General features: G+C 46.6%; 1 protein-coding gene and 1 long non-coding RNA gene across 7 annotated transcripts in view; one reads left to right on the forward strand and one right to left on the reverse strand.

The window, feature by feature from the left end:
• CCPG1 (cell cycle progression 1) overlaps positions 1-15,225 on the reverse strand; it is a 19,366-nt gene extending 4,141 nt beyond the window's left edge. For 2 of the 6 annotated variants that reach the window (XM_083475678.1, XM_083475677.1), the window contains exons 1-7: positions 14,943-15,225; positions 9,520-9,590; positions 8,741-8,867; positions 5,953-6,032; positions 5,131-5,347; positions 3,517-3,567; positions 1,916-2,170 (exon numbers count right to left, since the gene is read on the reverse strand). In XM_083475678.1, the coding sequence (XP_083331804.1) occupies positions 1,916-2,170; positions 3,517-3,567; positions 5,131-5,347; positions 5,953-6,032; positions 8,741-8,867; positions 9,520-9,579 (790 nt within the window). In that variant the 5' untranslated portion in view covers positions 9,580-9,590; positions 14,943-15,225. Of the gene's footprint in view, positions 1-1,915; positions 2,171-3,471; positions 3,568-5,130; positions 5,348-5,952; positions 6,033-8,740; positions 8,868-9,519; positions 9,591-14,942 lie in introns of all 6 variants that reach the window. The other 4 variants (XM_083475676.1, XM_083475675.1, XM_083475680.1 and 1 more) reach the window with 2 other exon arrangements.
• A 53-nt stretch (positions 15,226-15,278) lies between these two features.
• LOC310693667 lies at positions 15,279-16,718 on the forward strand. Its single transcript, XR_014519297.1, has 2 exons — positions 15,279-15,416; positions 16,301-16,718. It is a non-coding gene; the product is annotated as an uncharacterized lncRNA (long non-coding RNA).
• Positions 16,719-16,871: the final 153 nt, after the last annotated feature.

Here is a 16,871-nt window from a genome sequence, read left to right on the forward strand (position 1 = left end):
CAGCAGCAACAGGATGCTTGGAATCCACACAAGCCCGTAGAAATTTTTTGTGAAGTGACTGAGCACTAACTACTGGCCCAGCGGACACATTTACCTTCTCAAGAAGCAAAAGGCTAATTTGATTCTCCTATACAAGCAGCACACAAACACTTCCCATCCAGGAATTCCAGTGTTGACATCAAAATGTGCATGCTACCGCCAAAGAACCAGAAAGTCATGAAAAAATGTTTCCCAATGTAGGAGCTGGACTGAATAGCCCAAGTCCAAGAGCCTGCAATGATGCCCCCCAGTGGAAAACAAGGTTAATCTGCTAGAGCAGGGGTCAGCAACCTTTTTCAGCCGTGGGCCAGTCCACCCCCATGTGGTGGGCTGAACTATATTTTGGGGGGAAAATGAACGAATTTCTATGCAACAGAAATAACCCAGAGAGGGTGATTGGGCCGCATCCGGCCCACGGGCCTTAGGTTGCCTACCCCTGTGCTAGAGCATCCACAGTCAAAAAGCATGTCAGAGTGAGAAGGTGAGAGAAAAGGCCGTGGCCTCTGTTTCACAGCAACACATTCCAACCAAGCCTCTTACCTTCATATTTCCCTGAGGACAAAATAATGGATAGGTGTTAAGTTTTGCTCCAAGGTTGTTCTACTAAATGCTTTATAACTCAGTCAAGAATCTTTAGTCTCTTTTTACACACCATTAAAAATGGTATTACTAGAACAGAACATCAGGAATCTGGGTCGTCAACTAAAGGAGTTTTCCACACAGGGCTTTTTCTATTTTAGATGACTGGTTACTATGTTTGGGATAAACAGCAGAAACCACAAAACACAGGCAGGGGATCAGTGACTGGATTTTATAACTAATTTTCAAACACACACACACACAAAGCAAGAGTGTGTCAGTGGAATGGGCCAAATCACAAGTCATCCATCCTGCCTAGGAGCCTCAGTTAACTGAGACGTCTCCCTCAGCTTGCAGACAGGGAGGCAGGGAGAACATGCACACACACACTCCAGCTGTAAGAATCACATCTCTTTTCATCTATATTGTCAGTCTCTGTTATATCCCACTTTCCCACCCAGCAGCTGAGGACAATGTGCAAGAGAATTTTCACACAAGGACCCTGCAAGTTAGGCAACTGGTCTGAAGGCACAACCTGGGCACTTGCAAGTCCAAGTAGGGATTTTTGCTTGTTAAGATGTGAATGTACCATATTTTTCGCCCTATAGGGCGCACTGGCCCATAGGGCGCACCTAGTTTGGGGGGGGGGAAATAAAGGGGAAAAAAATCCCCCCCCCAGGCGCGAGGCTGGGGCGGGAGAAGCCCGAGCTTCCCCCGACCCCAGCCCCCAGAACAGGCTGCTATCCGCAAGCCTTGGGAGCCCGGCAGGAACTCCCGCAGGCTCCCCAGGCTTGCGGATATCTGGCTGAAGCCCGGGCACTTCTCAGCACGCCACAGGCTTTGGGATGCAGGCTGCTATCCGCAAGCCTAGGGAGCCCGGCGGGAACTCCCACGGGCTCCCACGGCTAGCGGATAGCTTCCTGAAGCCTGGCGAGCGAGAGGGGTCGGTGTGCACCGACCCCTCTCGCTCTCCAGGCTTCAGCGAAAGCCTGCATTCGCCCCATAGGATGCACACACATTTCCCCTTCATTTTTGGAGGGGGGAAAGTGCATCCTATAGGGCGAAAAATATGGTAAATGTCCTCAAACTAAGTTCCATATGCCGACAACTCTCTTAACTGCTTTGAAGTCCTGACAATCATTGCGATGTCAGGTGTGTGGGGCTGCCCACTTCTCAAATTTGGCCTGCAGGGGATAGGGCAAGTAAGGATCTGGTCTTTACGGCACCCTGTGAGGAAATGCCACTGGTTTGAAAACGTCTTTCTTATTAGTTCAATGAAGAGGATTCATGTACTCACCATAAAAATGCCCGAAGCCCATGCTGACTGCAATCACCAATGCCAGAATAATGCACCTGTTAAGGCCACTACTGAACTGATGTTTGTGCGAATGCTCTTTGGCCTGTTCGGTCTCCTGTTCGAGAGGTGGCACATCCTCTGATTCAGAACTTGAGACCAACTTCTTCTTCGCACGTCTTCGCCTCAGGGTGGGGCTGGAACGATTGCTGGTTTCGTCGCTGCTTGATTCTTCGCCACTGGGACGAGGCAGAAAGACTGAAAAGCAAACCCACAATCCTTTATGCTGTCAGCAAGGAATGTGCAGCCTCCTATCCTGACACATGGAGTATTGTTCTCTCCATCCTAGGAGAAGATTGGAGCCTGCTAAGGTGTGTCCCTTGTGGCAGGGCAGGAGCTTCCCCTTCAGCCATGTCCTCACCCACAGACCGCTAGTTCTGAGCAAACCCTCTTCCTTCCCTCAGTTGTGTACAGAGAATGACATCCTTGTTCCCTCTCAGAGGGGCAAGAAAATATTTATATAAATACCATTATATTTCTTAAAGGTGTTGGGGTCTTTAAAATTCTGACAAAACTTGGCTTTGGGGTTTCTGAAAAAGCAGAAACCCAGGAGGAATCTTCTTGCCCCCATCCACCCCTGGGACTGCTTTGCCAGCAGTGGGGCTCAGTTGTTGTGCTCAAGTGACCAAGAACTTGGCTGCACTGTAGGTTCCTTGCTGCAGTGATCAGTAGATTAACAGCTGGATCATGTGGGTTGAGTCCTGGGAGGAAGGGTGTGAGTGCATTTTTAGGAGTAGGGGGCCTGCGTAAATGGCCTTTTTATCCATTCCATCTACATTGCAACTGAAAACATCATACACGCCCCAACGCAAATGCACACATCTGTCCAAACAGGATTGTAAGGTAAAGATTGGCTCATGCCAAGGCCACATGGCCTCAGATCATGGGGGGGGGGGCACCCACTATGAGAAACCAGTGACAGGGTGGTCATTCAGGTGGCCATGGAGCAAATGGAAGGGGGTTACTGTGGCTGAAGGACCAGAAATAGCCCTCCTCCCTGCTGACAACCCAAAGGGCTTTCCCCCTAGTAACTTAGAAGTTTAAGATTCCTGCCAGTTCTAAGGCATACAGTTCACTCAACATTCAAGCACATCACCAACAGGCCAGTGATGCAAAGCAGCATGTCAAGAGCAAGCCAGAAAGAAGAGGAACAACCTGACGCATTAGATTAATCTATAAATATTGTAATAGAATATTGCATTTAATGGCGCACATTTTAGTTGAGTTAGGGGGTATAGGCTTGTTCTTACAGCTGTCCCTGGAGAAGAGCTTGCCAGATTCAAAATGCAGGGGGCATCCCAAAATAAGCCAAATGGATTCCCCCTCTACTGTTTCCTCCCTTTCCCTGCCCCCTCCACGTTTGTCTTTGCTTTTCCTGACCCTGCCATCAGCAAGCAACAACTTGAGCTAGCTCCTGAAACTGCTGTCCCCACCACACAAGCAGACAAGATGCCACACCACAAGCCACAGCTCACACCAGGCACAAGCAGTTGGGCCACCTTGGAAAGGGACCTTGCCGGCCATTTGCTGCTTTAGCTGCTCACCCCATCCACTGATACACTCTGGGATCTTCCGGAGCTTCTCCAGCCAACTGGCTTTTGTATGTATATATATATAACAGAAAGAAGAGATTTTAACCGCCGACTAAAAGGAAAATGCAACACAGGACCACAAAGCAATTTGGCTAGGGTGGGAGCAGATGGAAAGCATAGGTACATGACACCTTGATCACCAAAAGGAAATCAGACATTAGGCTTTCCAAGTCTTCTTTTCTGGTACATGTGAAACCCCTGGCCCCAAGAGCAGCTGTCCTGTCAGCCGCTGGGGGTGGCCCCTAGGCCCAGACTCTCCCAGACTCAAGATTTTCAGACTCTGACTCTGAAGGCCCTGCAATGTGCACACACTCAGTCCAGTCTCTGACATGCCCCTGTACAAACTGCTTCTTCTCTGGGTAGATTTTAAATAGAGGCACATGGCCGGAGCCTGGGAAACAGTATTATGAACACTTTGAGATTGTCAAGCACATTCTGTTAATGTTTAGATGGCTGCTGGGGAAGTCTCAGAAGAGACAGTCACACAGGCAAAACTACCTTGCTGGGTGAAAGCATTTCCCTTGCAGCACCCCAGCTTGGTGCCCTACAGATGCTTGAAGTACATCTCCTAACATTCCAGCAGCCCCATATGGTGCTGGGGCTGACGGTAGCAGCATCCCAAACATATGAAGGGCACCATGTTGGGGGAGGGTGGCTTACCTAACGAGACTTCAGTCCTGGGAATCCCAACATCCCTTGGGAATTGAGATCAGCCAACTGCATCTGATGAACAGGCAGGCAATTCTAGCATTTCATTTCTAAATTTGCAGTGATTAGAAAAGGCACGGGACTTGAAGAGGTGATAGAGGCCAGACAGCAAATTTGCTTAGAAAAGGCTGAACAGGCAAAGTATTAACACTTGAAAAGAGCCTAACCTCACATCCAGGCCAAGGTGAAACTAGACAGCCTCCATTATTTAAAGATCTTTTCCCCCAACAGAAATCATGCAAGGGCTCTGCCGGGGCACTTTTTCTGCTTCGTTTTTCCCCTGTGTAGCTTAGGTGTGGTTTGGAAAGAGATTTTCTTCATGTTGTTGTATTTAAAGATGGGGCTGCAGCTTCAAAGGCCACCAACCACTTCAGCAGACACTCCTGGTACCAAACCAGCGGTGGGGGGGGGGGTGTTATATAAAAAAACCACCAGAACAAACAACACCAGCACATATGAATGGAAGCTGGAGGGAAAGCTTAGCTAGGAATGAGCTTTCTTTGACTGGCCCCCATGTTATCTGTCTCTTGCAAGTGGTATCATGATCTCCCATACTGTTAACAGAATTAAATGGGCTGTGCCAAGAATTAATCACTTGATCCATCAGTATGGTGCAAAATCAGTTTCTTTGAAGAGAAAGGCCATATATGATACCACAGTTTGGGGAATGAAAGTGAGGCTGCTCAAGTCACTGCTGACTCATTCATGGGCTGCTCCTGAAACTGATCTTATTTCCTTAACCTGACTGGCAGCAGGAAAGGTGGTCAGTTGATTCGTGAAGCCTGCAGAGCCTGGCACTGCCTGTTGCCTCTTTTTCTGGCCAAGTCTGGCCTACAAGGTGCAAGAGACGTCGCCTACCTGTTTCTGGCTGGCAGAAGGTGTACTGGCTGCTCGAAGAGGAGCCCATGTTAAAATCTTCAGGGGCAGGAACGGCCTCATCAGCAGGCACAGATTCAGCTTCTTCTTCTGGGCTTCCAATTTCTTCTACTTTCGGTGTCTCGAGTGTCACAATGTCAGAGTCATCGCTAATTGCCCCCACGCAGGAGCTTTCATCTGTCACTTTCTCTTTTTCATCCTTAGATGTAATGTAAAATGACAGGTGTCACACAGGATAAAGCGTTTTTCTCACCTGTGGAATCTATATTGTCTTCCAAGTGTTTTGGAACATCTACATTGCAGCTTTTTTGTGGTGCGGGGGAATTCTTCACATCAAAAAACACAATAACCCATGTTTGCTTGTACATTTCAAGGTATATCTCAGAAAAGGATCAGCAAAGATTACATATGGAGAGCTATCCGTTTAGTTGTTGTTTTCCCTTCTGCATCCCTCCTTTAATATGAAAGAATATTTTTTGTAAACTTCTTTTGAGAAAAACTATTCTAGAAAAGCAGCATGTGGGTTCAATAAATAAATAACTCTAATGCAACAAACTTTTACTAAATCATTATGATGTTATATAAGGAAGCTATTTTTCTAAAAAGCTACCTGAGGGTTACATGCCCTTGCTTGGGACTCAAATCCCCATCAAAGTAGCCCAAAAGAGTCAGCAGCAGGTGCTGGGCTTGCAAGTTAGCAGCAAACCCTAAGGGGAATATTTCCCTCTATCATGTTCGGCCAGCGGGGGTTGGTGGGGCTCCATTCTTTCTTATGCTTGTGTGCTTCATAGAACTATAACTTACCTCCGGAACCGGCTTGGTGGCCTCTGAGGTAGAATGACTTTGAACTATCATGGATGACACATCACCTTGGCCAAATCCAGCTACAAAAACAGAAGTTGAGCACATATAAGATAAACAGGCAAGTACTACACTTATCTCAGAGAGAGGGAGGGAGGGAGAGAGAGAGAGAAAGAGAAGGAAGGAAGGAAGGAAGGAAGGAAGGAAGGAAGGAAGGAAGAAAGAAAGAAAAGAAAAGAAAGACAACACCCTGTAGACAAATTAGGTATCCATTCTGTAAGCATTGCAAATTCTTCCTTAAACAAAGAAACAAACCTTCCCTGGGTTTTCTTGCAGAACAATGGCAGGGAGTTTATTCCACACTCCTATGCTGCGAACAGTTACAAGGAGACTCTTGGCTGCCTTGTGTTTGTCTTGGTTGCAAAACTGCTCCTTTATGCTTAGAGGCAATTCTTGCCAGAAGGTAGAAAAGGTCAGGCCAGGAAACTGAAATGGGGTGGAGAACATTGGCCGAAAAAGAAACTCTGCAAAACTCCACTCCCCCATCAAACCATTAAGTTATCCAGATGATAATTAATTATTATTATTATTATTATTTATTATTATTATTTGTACCCCGCCCATCTGGCTGGGTTTCCCCAGCCACTCTGGGCGGCTTCCACAAATACCAAAAATACACTAATATGTAGATAGCAGTGATGGGAGTGGAGAATGAGAACATGGTATGCAAGTGAAGCTGGCAAGCGGAGGAGAGGAGGATGGCGGAGGAGTTTTGAAGATAAAGAGAGCTATAAATCAGAAGAGGCTGGTCTGAGAGCCCATGGATGCTAGTTCACAAGAACAAATGGGGCATTGCCCTACCAACCTCAGATTGCCATAAGCCAGCCCCCTCCTGCCCACCACTTTACTAATATCTTTACTAATATCTAAATCTTTTTTTCCTGTTCTCCCCCTCCTATGGTTCGGTGCGTCCCTCTATAACACGCAGATTTTTTCTCCTAAAAACTAAGGGGAAATGTCTGTGCGTGTTATCGAGCGAATGTGTGGTCCTTGGAGCTGACTGTCCCGAGTGCAGGGGCAAAAATCAGGCAAAAATCATATCGCCCCGTCACAGGAGGAGGGACGCCTGAAAAGAGGAAGCTGCTGCTTTCCTACATTCTGCCTCCGGGTCTTACTGCCCACCCTGTTCTGTTTCGGTTGCTGTTTGCTCAAATGGAACAAAGAGCAGGGAAAGCCCCTCCCCTCCCCTCCCCTCCTGGCAAGCAGAGGGGAAAGGAAAGGATTGCGTCCTTCCTTCTAATTCCTCTCCGTGCTCCGATGCTGCTGCTGCTGCATCCAGGGAAGCATTCCAGGCAGCCGGAAAACATGCAGGTGGGGGTGGGGGGAGAGAGAGAGGAGAGAGAGAGGAGAGAGAGAGGGGGGGCTTGCTTGGTTGGGTGGGTGGGACTTTTGCCTTCCTTTCCTCCCTCCCATTAAACCCCTCTCCTGCATTCTTAGCCAGCTGCTTCTCTGCACACCCCTCTCGTGCTCCTTGTCCCTTCTGTGTTTTTCCTTCCCTCCCCACTTAAAACATGGTTACAAAGCATGGATCCACAGGATCCTCAGGATCTTTGCATTGGGTCACCCCAAATTCACCATCAGATCACATAGCATGTCCATGGCTGCAGCCTGCACCAGAAAAATCACGCACCCACTGTTGTCTGGGGCTGCAATGGTGCAAAAATGTGGTTACAAAGCACAGATCCACATGGATTCTCCACATGGATTTGTTTTGGTTTAACTTTAGTCGGATGCCCTGGCTGTCACTTTACGCCTAAATGCCTCCCCCACTCCCCCCCAGCCAGTACAGTGGTACCTCAGGTTACGAACTTAATTCGTCTGTTCTTAACCTGAAGCACCACTTTAGCTAATGGGGCTTTCCTGTAACCTGAAGCGTCTGTAACCCGAGGTGCCACTCTACAGTGAGTTCACTGGGACAGCAAAGACATTACGGAGGTGAAAGGGCTGATCAGTGGAGGCAGGCAGGAAATAAAACACACACGTGGTGACAGCGCAGAGGACCATCAGAGTGTTGAAGTGGCTTGGTCTGCTTGCTCCCTCACAGCACTGGCTCTCTGCGCCATCACACCTTCTTATGGCAAATGCATCTCCATTCTCTATAACAGCTTGTCCCTCCAGTGTATCTCTACATGCCCTCCTCAGCCTTAACTAGCTTTTTGGTAAGAGATACAGTGTGGTGTACTGGTCAGTGTGCCAAACTAGGCTCTGGAAAACCAGGGTTCAAATCCCCATGCAGCCACAAAGCTTACTGGGTGACTTGTGCCAGTCACAGACTCCCAGCGTAACCTACCTCACAGGGTCGTTGTGAGGATAAAATGCAGAGAGGGAGAACCAGGTATGCCACTTTGAGCTCCCTGGGTGAAAGACGTGAATATACCTGTATTAACAATGGCACAATCCAAGGTCATTTTGCCCCAGCTTCTATGTTTGCTGTTAGTTAATGACTGAGCATCTGCTTTGCACACAGGTTACAGATTTAATCCCAGGCAGCACCTCCAAGTAGGGCTGGGGAAAGTCTCCTGTTTGAAACCTTCCAGTCATTATACTGGGCTGTACAAAGGCCTGCTGTCTCTGTATAAGGCAGCTCCCCAGGCTCACTTGCCCTTACTGACATGTCCTGGTTATCAGATTCATCTTCAAGTTCCACAAGTGTTCCCAAGCTCACGACCGAAGCAGTTGAGTCGTCACTGCACATGGGGTTGCAGGTGGCATAGTTGTGGCTAAGGCTTACCTTGCATGTCGATGGGCTGCTCTTGCCCATCATCACCTTGTGCGAGAGATAGAGATTCATCCAAGGCCGGCTCCACATGACCACTTAAAGCTTCATATTCAGATGCCACAGCCTCAACATCAGAGCCCTAAATGAAAAAGAAAAGGAGGAGCTCTCAAGTGGAACTAGAGGTGCTCACCTGGTGATAACAAACAAAACAAATGGCTAAAGGCTCCTGTGAGCCCAAAGGGCTGCACACTGCATCTCTCAGTCCATCCAGCTCAATGCCTTGGCTACTCTGAATAGCAGCACTTTTCCAGGGTCTCAGACATGCATCTCTCCCAGATTATCTTCAGGGGGCTTTAAGTCATACAAGAAATTACTTCAAGGTTATCAGGAAACCTTAAGCCAGTGGAGCATAATCTACTAAAGCACATTCAAGTTTAGATCAAACTCAAATTCTGACTGCTCTCATTTATCTAATTTTGCTGCAGTGGCCCTGAGGTTATGGAAGTATCTAGACTTCTCCTTTGCCCTGTCTAAGATAATGGGATTGACTTCATCAGTGCTCTTCCCTGCTACTGGGCTCTGTTGTGAGGTTTGCTTGATCCAACTAAGTGTCCTATAGAAATCAACTCATTTCTTGGTGTCTTAGCTGAAAACTGCAGAAAAATGCATAGGGGACTCGTCCTTCATTGAGTCCAAAGTAACAGCTATTGAAGGAAATTTGTAGGATGAGCTTGAAATGTCTAAGGGCAAATCACCACCAGCCCCACTTAAAATACACCGCCATAGAGTACCTCATGATTGATGACCGTCCAGCCACAAGATGAATCACTGTCACTGGAGTTTTCAGACATTTTGACAGATGCTGAAAGCAAAAAACAAAAACAGAGAACAGTACAAATGTGGCACCTGAAAGGATTAGCCAACTTGACTCTAAATGGGGATCTCTGTTCAAATACATTTCAAACTTCACCACTGCAAACAGAATCTAGAAAGAGCCAGTCCATGGCATTCGAGGGATCACAGAGTGGGGAGCAAAGGTGATTTAATCCAACCTTAACTTCTTGTCCATATTCACCTGACCCAATCCAAGCCATGTGGACAATGCAGGGGCACTGCACAAACGTGCCCACGTTGAAGACACTCCCCATAGCTGGCAAACAAGGCAAGCAGCCTAAGAGTCTCTAGGGCCATCTCTGATCTAACTCAAAGAGAATTTTTTTCTAAATATGGCCACCTACCATATGCTGAACATGAAGCAAAATTTAACTAGGGAAGAAGGGCAGACTGCAAGAGGGCCAGCTGAACCTTTGCCTCTTCCTTTTCCAGTACCAAACACAGACATACTGCCTCTCTCTGCTTGCCTTTCTAAGTACAGTATGTAAGAAGGGCCAAAGGCCCGTCCTGTTCTCACAATGGCAAATCAGATGCACATTATGGGAATTCCACATAAACACAACGTGATGATCCAGAAACGGTCTCCAAAAATGTGGTCCACAACCATCATGACTGGTAGCCCCTGACTGCCTTATCCTACTTGAGAGAAAGATGTGAATGTTGCTGTATCACCTCCTTAGACTCTGAAGAGAAATTCTCAATTCCTCTGATCATTAACTGATCTTCTCTCCATTTGCTGCAGCTTCAACTCACCCTTTCTGAAAGGGATAGGGTGGGGAACTACTGCTTCATCAATAGCTCGTAGAAGGGAGCCAATATTTCATTAACTTAACTAGAAATGCCTCACTTGATATATCCAAAACTTTGCCTTGTCACGTCTGAGCAGCTCCCAGATGTTTTGTGATGAACTAGTACTCAAGCACACTTCCCTCCTTTGCTGTTTTGCAACCAGTAGTAAAAACAGTCACTGTTTGCCCACAAACACATAACCTGATGCTAGACACAGCTGAATGTCACTTGGTAGTTCACAAGATCACCCAGTTTGCTCTGTAACATTCCCTAAGGAACAATGCCTTGTCTGTATTAACTACACTTCTTTGCTAGGTACATGCAAATATCAGAGGGACACTCCTCCCCCTTTTCTTCAAAGGAAAAATACTGACTAAAACAGGCTCCTAGACTGATCCCTGAAAAACTTGGCTAGCTACTTCTTTCCCATCCAGCCAAGCAATTCACTTCCTTGTGTCTTTGGCCACACACTAGCCAGACGGGTTGGAAGGCACCTCCTTTCTTTTGACAAATGCAGCTGATGTGCTCAGGGTGCCCAATTCTGCTCTCAGCCAGCGTCATGCTTTCCTGTATTCACAGCATCTAGCCACAGACTCTGCAGCTTTTCTGTCTTTTCACCAGTATCTTTTTTCCTGTTTAAATAATAGTTATCAGCAAACGCTTTGCTAAAATCTAAGCTGACTAGAGCAGTGGTTTTAAACTTGTGCTCCCAGGAACCTGGAGGTCAGCAATGCTGGGCCAGCTACCTGAGGGGCAGCTCATTTCTCATAACTGTCTATGCCCTGCACAGTGGAGACTCTCCAGTTTGGAGTTTGCAAGGACTTGCCCAAACAGTTCCTTGCTAGCCCTTGGTGCAGATGGCGAGTTCATCCTTGATGTTGCAGACAACTCTATATGGAATGGGTTTTCGAAGAGTAGGAAGTTGAAATTCCATGGGACTGAGTGTAGTACATTCCCTTTCTCCAGAAACACACTGATCTTTTATTCCACCCACAGTGAACCTATCCGAACATCCACTTTAACATTTATTATTCTAAGCCTTATCTGCCACTGAAAATAACCTAACAGCTCCACTACCTTCAGCAATTTGATCTTTCTTGGATACAGGCAGAATATTAGCTCTTTCAAACTCCAACCACAGCCCAGTGCTAATGAAATCTGCTGAAAGCCTTACTTCACATAACAGGTTTTTCTGTTATCCCTCAGCTCCGGAGTTTAAAATGGGGGCAGCCCAACCCTATGCATGCTGACCTCCCCTGTGTTTGCTTACTCCTGGATACAGCTGCAAGCCAAACCTCAGCTGGGCAGCAGCAGAGCTTAACCAAAGTGACAGGGCCACCACCACACCCACAGCCTGCCCACTCTTGCCACCTAGGGCAGAAAGTAGAAGCAAATCAGTAGGTTCTACTTGGGAACCAACAAATCCCAAGTCAGCTCAGCCCCTCTCTGTTTCAGGGCTTATGGCGGGTTTCTGTCCACCTCCCTGCTTAGAAGGCAGAACAGGGAGCTCAGCACTAGTGGCATCACTCTGCAGGAAGACATTGCCTTGCCCCTTCCTCCACTTCTAAGGGGCTTGTCTTATACCTATGGAAACAGATGCAAAGTAGTCCCGGGGCAATGAAGTTAGGTGGAATAGTCATTCTTGTGCAGAGTATTAAAACAGACAGCAAGTCAACAAGCAGAGCCATTATATCTTTTTAACATTAAAGGATGTTAACTGATTATCAATCTTGCATACAATGGCTGCTATTGATTGCTCTGTATTTTTTTTATTTGTACAACTTGTACTTCTAAAGCCACTTGATTAGCTAGCTGCCTTAGCAGCAGGGGAGAAGTTATTCCAGGTAACCAGCCATGAAAGTCATTCCCTTCTAAAACACAAATATCTTAGTCAAGCTTGCAAAAAATATATCATTTGCACGATAATAAATGTTGGAAATGTAAGGAGACTGAAGGAACATTCTTTCATCTTTGGTGGACTTGCCCGAGAGTTAAGGCCTTCTGGGAAATGATCTATAATGAGTTAAAAAAGGTATTTAAGTATACCTTCCCTAAGAAACCAGAGGCCTTCCTTTTGGGCATTGTCGGCCAGAAGGTGTTAAAGAAGGATCGAACTTTTTTTATGTATGCAACAACAGCAGCAAGAATACTCATCGCAAAACATTGGAAGACCCAAGATTTGCCCACGCTGGAAGAATGGCAGACGCAACTGATAGACTACATGGAGTTGGCGGAAATGACTGGCAGAATTCGAGACCTGGGAGAAGAGACGGTGGAAGAGGACTGGAAAAAGTTTAAGGACTACTTACAAAAACATTATAAGTTGTATGAATGTTAAGAAAATGCACGATAGAAAACAACATGGCACCAGCAATTTAGTTGAAAGATTTATGAGAATAAGTAATGGTTAAGAAATTGATGAAATTTGAAGTAATATTATGTCTAAATTAAGCAGTTCAGTATTTGGAAAAATATTTGAAGTTTGGGACATAATATTTGAGAACTATAAAATAAGAATTGAAATAAGGTAATAAATTGCTGCTTATAATTTTATTATTAAGAACGCAGGAAAGGGAGATGTGAGGAAGTCCAAAGGTTATGGAAATTTGATTTATGGACAGTTGTTTTTGTTGTATTTTTTCTATTCTATGTTTAATTTCTTGTTGTTTTTTGTTTTTCTTCGTCTGTTATACATGTTTGGTGTTTTTCTCTGTTCTGTTTAAAATTTGCAATAAATATCTTTAAAAAATAAAATAAAACACAAATATCTTAACACAGGGATTTGTGGGTAGGTGGGCTAGCAGCTTCCAGAAACTGATTTGCAGGGATGCTATAATTACACCCCACCAAGGAACACTCTAGTTTGTACAGATAATGATTTATCTTACTGTTTTATACTCCTTACGGTTTAGCTTTTAAATTGTTGCATTGTTTTAATAGTGATTCAGGCAGCCACCTTTGGCAATTTTTAGAAAAATCTTTTAAATTAATGGGGAAATGTCTAAAATATGGCAGGGCTGTTCGCTGATTAGGATTCTGTTTTGGGGCTTTCTCCTAGGAAGAAAGAAACTAATTTCCCCATGTTGTCCATCACACCCTCTGACCAGAGGTCATGAGGAATGTTAGCTTCCCATCAAAGTACATCTAGTTACAAGTGTACTACTTATTTCATTTAGGTGCTTGATCTACATTAAAATCAATCCTAAAGCAAGATACAACATAAAATGATACAGCAATCTAAAAAAAAAAACCCAACCCAAACCATAACAATAAATCAAAATGATGTCACAGAACTGCAACATCTCCTTCAATCAACTAACCAAATGCCGAAGCAAATAAAAATGTCTTTACTAAATTGCCTGAAATTTATCAGGGTTGGTGTCAGCTAAATCTGTGAGGGAAGGGCTCAGAAAATACCTAGGTCCTAAGCCAACACATGTGTCTTGAACCTGACTCAGTAGTTAACTGGCCTCCAATGCTCTTCCTTTAGAACTGCTATACATTTGCAGCTAGCTACCCTACTCACCAACTTTGTTGCTGCATTCTGCACCAGCTTCACTTTCCAAACAAAGCCCAAATACAGCCCCAAATAAAACACATGGCCGTAAACAAACTAATCTGATAAGACCAATGCATGGACCACAGGAATGGCTGGCCAATAGGCACTCCTAGCCATGGAAGCAACATGAGCCTCCATCACCAACGCTGCATCTAAGAGTCTACCTAGATGACACATGTGCTCCTTAAGGGGCAATTCATTGGGCAGGCAACCAATTCCCATAGCAACTGCCTTGTCAGGATTCGCCCAGCCCACCACTGCATCCAGGCACTGGTCAAGAACCAGCAGCGCCTCTCCTGAGTCAGCTGTCACAGAGCAGAACACTCTCCGGGGCCAGCCTGGGAATCCCAAGAGCCCCCTGCAGCAGCTGAGAGAAGGACAGGCAGGGGGTGCTGCTGCAGCCTCGCCTTCCCCGCAAGGAGCCAAGTTGTCACCCACCTCCACCTGCGCCAAGGGGAGGCTTTGGAGTAGCTGCACTCGGGGAGCGAAATAATTGCGCGACTCTGTGCTATTCTCAAAAGTTCCAGTTCAGCGAAGGGCCAACCAGCCACTAATCCAGAGGCGCCTCTGCTTTGGAAACATAGCTGTCAACCTTCCCTTTTTTTGCGGGAAATTCCGTTATTCCAGCGCCGCTTCCCGCTGCTATCCCGGATTGTTAGATATCCCGTAGACTGTCCCCGGGACAGGTGAGGCTGCTGATCCCTTATTTTCGAGGCTGCTGATCCCTTATCTTCAAATCTGAAAGTTGACAGCTATGTTTGGAAACCCCTGAACTGCAAAGTGCGGCTTGTCCCGAAGGCGGCCAGGCCTGCAGCAGGAAGCGTTTCCCGAGCGTCTCGCGGGGAGGCAGCCTTCCGAAGCCCGCTTCCTCCCGAGTAGACCCGCCCGCCCCCTCCCGAGGCCTCTCGGGGGCCTGGCTGGGCAAAGGGCGCAGGTGCCCGATGGCGAGGAGACCTTCCCGGCCGGGCCTACCTGAGCGAGCCCGGCCCCTTGAGGGCGAGGAGCTCAGGGGAGGCAGAGGCCGGGGAAGGTGAGGCGCGCTCGGGCCGGGCTGCTCCCGCTGCTGCTGCTGCTGTCACGGCCGCCGCCGCCGCCTCCTTCCTTCGCCAGAACAACAAACAAGCAGCCGGAAAGGCGGAGGCGAGCACTGCGCCTGCGCATTCCCGCGGGGCCCGGACGAACCCTGGGAGCGGTAGTTCGCCTCTGCCAGGCGCAGCGGCAGAGGGAGGCGCGCGGGGACTACAGGCCCCAAGGAGCCGCGGGCGCTGCGGGGCGGGGCCAGCGCTGGCGGAGACCCGGACGCTGAGTCAACAAAGGGTGCGCCGACGCGGCCTGGGGACGCGTGATGTGTGGAGATGCTGAGGCAGTTGCCATGGTGACGCCGCCAGCCCGGCGCAGCATCTGCATCCTCTGCAGTCGGGAGGCCCGAGCTCTCGCCGGCGGCCGGTAAGGAGCGGGGTGCTTCCCCGGCAAGGCTGTCGCTCTTGGGGCCGCTCGGCGGAGCCTGGCCCTCAAAGCCCAGCGGCTGTAGCGGGAGAATGGGGGGGTGGGCAGATGACTCGCTCGCCTGGCCTAGCTAGCTGCCTACATCACAGCGAAGAACGGCCTTTTTAGGAGAGGTGCTCCCTGTCGCTTTTCTCTTTTTAGTAGTATCTTGTAAATCGATATTAAGAAGCAGAACAGAGCATCATTTTTTAGAAATTGAAGTTGTTGGGTTTTTTAAAGAGTACTTTTCTTTCTGAGACGAGACAAAAATACAGGACACTGAGCTTTTATGTATGAGTACCGGTAGTTCTGAGGCAATCCAATCAGTTTATGACAGCATATAGCTCAGAGGAACTTCACTGGGGCTACAAAGGTCACACTGGGCCCCTTAAATCTGTAGCAGGGCTCCTTTCAATGAGGGGTAAAGGTTTTTCCAAGTCTTTGCATTTAAGGAAGACAACCATGCAAGCATCAAGCACCTCTGTTGGTCCTAAATACTTCCACTCATAATAAAAAATAGTATGGCTGATTGACATCCAATGCCCTTTTAAATGTGTTGTGGAAGGGGGGAATTATTGAGTTGTCTTTGTTTTTGTTTTTATTATGTATCATGTGCTTTTTATATTGTAATTTTATGTTGTGAACCTGCCAGAAAACTACAGATATAGTGTAGTATACAAATTTCAAGAAGAAGAAGAAGTTGTTTCATTGAGCTCAACAGGATTTACCTCCTTGCTGTGCCAGCTCAGTTTCTAAAAGTGAACCATCTATAAAGCTAGATTTAAATATGTCATTTAACTACTTATGCTCTTATGGAACCTCTTAATTTTTCTACTTTTGCACAGGAACTGAAAATGACTTCTGAGCCAGAAACAAAACCAAGGGGTGGTGCAAAGAACACAGCCTCTGTCCAGTGGCGTCCATGTGCAAACCCTGGCAATCCTGTGTTTTCCTGTATGTTGGAGGCAAAGACTCTCACCTCTAGCAATTTCTTAACTAAGCCCCAGCTTTTGCTCTATAAAACAACATCAGGTGAATACGGTGCTATACCGCCTACCACACAAATGGTACCTTGTAAATTCTGTCCAAAGGAAAATACTTTCACAAATCATTTGTTTACTTGTGGGATGACACGATTTAATGGTATTAACACTGGCATTGACAAAAGCAAAGTTTGTGATCACTCAGATCTTATGCACACTTTATAAAATCTAGTAGTGTGTTTTTGTTATATGTTAAATAATAAAGCAAATAAGAGAGTAACAGTCTGGTTTTTTTGTTTAATAATCTAATACTGAAACATCTTTATTGAAAGTAAGTCTGATTTCAATAAGGCCTTACCAGTAAAAATACGTGGTTCAACATCCTATTAAGTATGCTAGCAAATAAAGTCAGAAGATCATCAAATGGAATTCT

The sequence above is a fragment of the Podarcis liolepis genome (assembly GCF_965112155.1).
Source record: "Podarcis liolepis genome assembly, chromosome: 14".
Taxonomy (NCBI): domain Eukaryota; kingdom Metazoa; phylum Chordata; class Lepidosauria; order Squamata; family Lacertidae; genus Podarcis; species Podarcis liolepis.